The 3975-nt window shown below is 41.6% G+C and overlaps 1 protein-coding gene across 2 annotated transcripts in view; it reads right to left on the bottom strand.

Moving 5' to 3' along the window:
* The window catches only part of TOX3 (TOX high mobility group box family member 3), a 123607-nt gene extending 119959 nt beyond the window's left edge, over positions 1 to 3648 (bottom strand). For both annotated transcript variants that reach the window (XM_040410161.1, XM_040410160.1), the window contains exon 1: positions 3388 to 3648. In XM_040410161.1, coding sequence (XP_040266095.1) covers positions 3388 to 3486 — 99 coding nt within the window. In that variant the 5' untranslated portion in view covers positions 3487 to 3648. The remainder of the gene's footprint in view (positions 1 to 3387) is intronic.
* Positions 3649 to 3975: the final 327 nt, after the last annotated feature.

Here is a 3975-nt window from a genome sequence, read left to right as displayed (position 1 = left end):
ACAGCATGCACATATACACAGGGATCACATACTCCATATACTGCACATGCTGCCCTCAGCAAATTCATTGATCTTTGCACTGCATATATACTTTATACACACACACAAACAAATAGAAGTTTGTCTTTTTTTTTTTTTTTTTTTTTTACTTTCAAAGAGTTTAGATACCATCCATTCAAGTTCTAGATCTACTGTTTTAGGCTACATGCACACGACCGTATGTGTTTTGCGGTCCGTATGTCATCCGTTTTTTTTTTTGCGGATCCATTGTAACAATGCTTAAAACGGACAAGAATAGGACATGTTCTATTTTTTTGTGGGGCTATGGAATGGACATACTGATGTGGACAGCACACGGTGTGCTGTCCGCATTTTTTGCGGACCCATTGAAATGAATGGGTCCGCATCCTATCCGGAAAAAAAACCCGGAAAGGACACGTAAACAAACAACGTTCGTGTGCATGTAGCCTTAGGCCTCTTGCACACGACAGTATGGCTTTTTCTGTATTTTTCGATCCGCAAAAAATACGGATGACGTCCGTGTGCATTCCATTTTTTGCGGAACAGAACAGCTGGCCCCTGATAGAACAGTACTATCCTTGTCCGTTATGTGGACAATAATAGGACATGTTCTATCTTTAAACAGAATGGAAAAACGGAAATATGGAAACGGAAGGCATACAGAGTACATTCAGGTTTTTTTTCCGGATCCATTGAAATGAATGGTTCCGTATACAGAATGTATACGGAACATAAACTGAAAAAAATAATGTTTGTGTGCAAGAGGCCTTACACTGCATACATATAATATTAGTATATATGGGACTCTATATAGAAGTTTAGAATAACACTATAAGGGTCCATCCACACATCCGTGTGTGTTTTGCGGATCCGCAAAACACGGACACCGGCAATGTGCGTTCCGCATTTTGCGGAGCGCACATCGCCGGCACTATAATAGAATATGCCTAATCTTGTCCGCAATTGCGGACAAGAATAGGATATGTTAAATTTTTTTCGGGAACGGAATTGCGGACCTGGAAGTGCGGGTCCACATTTCCGGATCCGGGCAGCACATAGTGTGGCCCCATAGAAATGAATGGGTCCGCAATTCCGTTCTGCAAAATGCGGAACAGAATTGCGGACGTGTGAATAGACCCTAAAGATAAAGGGGCATATTTACTAAGACGGCTTTTTACGCCAGCCTTAGTTTCCCCCCCATGCGCTGCCATTAGATTTGTCTATTAGGCGCATTTGTGGCAGTCCTTGCACCTGGAGAGAAAACTACTCTAGGCCCTGGCTGTCATACTTTTTCACCAACATTTAGACCCATTTCCAGGCATAAAAGTTAGTTAATTTGACGGACCTCGCTCTGCCCCTGTACCACACAGCTGCCGAACACAGCGCGAAACCGGCCGTGCGATTAAATATTGTTGCGCCGCCAGATTTAAAAAAAAAAGAGACTTGCAACAATTTTTTTTTACTAAAATAGTTACCAAAACCTTATTAAATGACCCCAAAGTGTTTATATAGATTTATGTCCAAAATATAGTTAGTGACAGGACTATAATAACTTTTAGTCCATAAGGAAAGGTACAAAAACCCGTAAATTGGTCATTTTACAGAATTAGCTGGTAGATCATCCATTCCCTCTAGTCCATATGCTTCTTTGTTGCATTTTGGTGGCAAAAAGAACAAAATGATCTCTGCATCATCTTTCTTCTTCAATATTCCAACCATTAAATGACTACGCCTGCCATTGAAGGGCCGTTCGCTACTATCCCAAGGTGAAGAGTTACGCGACTCAAGAACTTTTACTTGTCAACAGGCTACATGGATATGGACTGTAGCTCTGTAGGACATATTATAGGCTATATGCCAGGGATGACCAACCTGAGGCTCTCCAGCTGTTGCAAAACTACAACTCCCAGCATGCCCATACTACCTACAGCTATCACCCTACAGCAGGGCATGGTGGGAGTTGTAGTTTTACAACAGCTGGAGAGCCGCAGGTTGGCCATGCCTGCTATATGCCAACATTTTAAAGTCTAAAGGTATGTTCAGACAGAGATATTTTTTTTGGCAAGGCTTTTGGTGCTAAAAACCGCGCAGAATCTGTGCCGAAATCGCCCTCTGTTGTTTTCAATGGAAGACTGTGCATGTGGGTTTTTCCCATGCGGTTTTCCGCACCATGTCAATAATGTAGCCACAGGGAGCCCTGGTAGGAGTCTGTTCGCGGTTTAGGTCCATTTAGTGGCGCACCATTCAAAATGAAAACCTGGGATACGCTGTGGATTTTGACGTGATCAAAATCCAAACCTACACTGCAAACATTGATGCCCACCCATATGAAAAAACAAAACAAAAAAACATTTGAGCCTGTTTAGATGCATGTCTGCTCACAGTTATAGTGAAAAGTTTGTCAGCATGTAAACTTCTATAAAGCACAGTACAATCTGTGCAAACCATCAGATAAGCAGGATACATACTGTACATCCACCCATATCATTATAGATACAAAATCACTCATTGGACCTAGTAGCCAAATCCACCTACACACTTTACCACCATATTGCAATAATCAGAATTTGCACCCCCCAAAAAAAAAAAAAAAAAGAAAAAAAGACTCGAATAATAAGATCATGTAGTCCTAATTCTCTCCAGTCCCGGCCAGCTGTCATTTGTTATGAAAAGTGATTAAACCAAGGAGCAGTTTATAATCCTGATATAACATGAACCAGTAATTTATTCCCCTTACAATGGCACAAGAGGCAGGATATGCACACAGCACAAGTCAAACATTCCTCTCTGTGTCTATTCATTCACATCAAATATACTGTTGTCACAACACTGCAACATTATGACAAAGGACTGAGCCAGGATACATCTCCTGTAGACACACCATGGGTGGATGGTAGAAGAGGAGGAGGGGGGGAGAAGAGAAAACCTCAACATAAGAAAGTTCCCAGTACAAAGACCGAACGCCCTGCACATAATTAGCACATGGGCAGCTCAATGTACCCACATCATTCTGTAATTAGATGTCTAATGTGACTAAATAGTAGGCACTCATTCATTGAAAAGCTTGGTGACACATCAGAGATACCATGAGGTGCTGTATTTAAGACAACCACATCGATTTGCTTGTCTTTTAGCTAGGAGACCCTCAGCACATCATCATCATCATCATCATCCTACAAAGCTTTTCTAACATGACATTTCTCTGCTGTTCCTGCAGGACCTGGAACATTAGATACAAGAGCTTACAATCTTGCAGAAGGATGAGGAGCAAAGCTGAGAGGGATACACAGGGACTATTTACAAATAGGAGCATGATAATAATAAACAAGAATAAATAAACAAACAAACAAATAAATAAATAATCACCTTGTAACTGTAGTAGTCTAAACATTGTGAAAAGTCCAGATTGGGGGACTCTCCAGGCAGGGCATTGCCAGCAGCTGCAGGGTAAAACCTTACATCCATGTTTGAAGTAGTCAAGTTGCAGTTTCAAGCAGTCCTAGTAATAGTAGTAGCACTGTGTCGGCAGCATTCAAATTCTTCTTGGAGTCCTCAGGTGCAGACAAAATACAAGTTGCAGAGGAGTAGGGCAAGGTGCAAGGATGTGGAGCCTAAAGCAGGAGTTCAGGATGCTCTTCTTGTAGAGGAGAGAGGTTCTGGGGGGCTGTTATCTTAAAAAAAAAAAAGGGGAAAAAAAAAAGCAAGCAGCCAAACCATAGGACTTGTCTATGCCTTGATGCACACAGCAGCTGCTATACACAAAGGAGCCACGCGTTGGGTTATTGGGATCAGGAGATCCCACAGCAGAAGCAGGACAACCACCCAAAAAAATAAAAACAATGCAAAAAAAAAAAAGCCTAAAGCAGGGATCTCTGTCAAACCATGATCATAAGAGAGAACAAAGTAAACTCCAAACCAGATCCAGAGGACTTTATTCCAGAAATAAGGGTTTGT

This window comes from Bufo bufo, chromosome 10 (genome assembly GCF_905171765.1).
Source record: "Bufo bufo chromosome 10, aBufBuf1.1, whole genome shotgun sequence".
In the NCBI taxonomy this organism is placed as follows: domain Eukaryota; kingdom Metazoa; phylum Chordata; class Amphibia; order Anura; family Bufonidae; genus Bufo; species Bufo bufo.
This window is presented reverse-complemented; position numbering and strand designations above follow the sequence as displayed.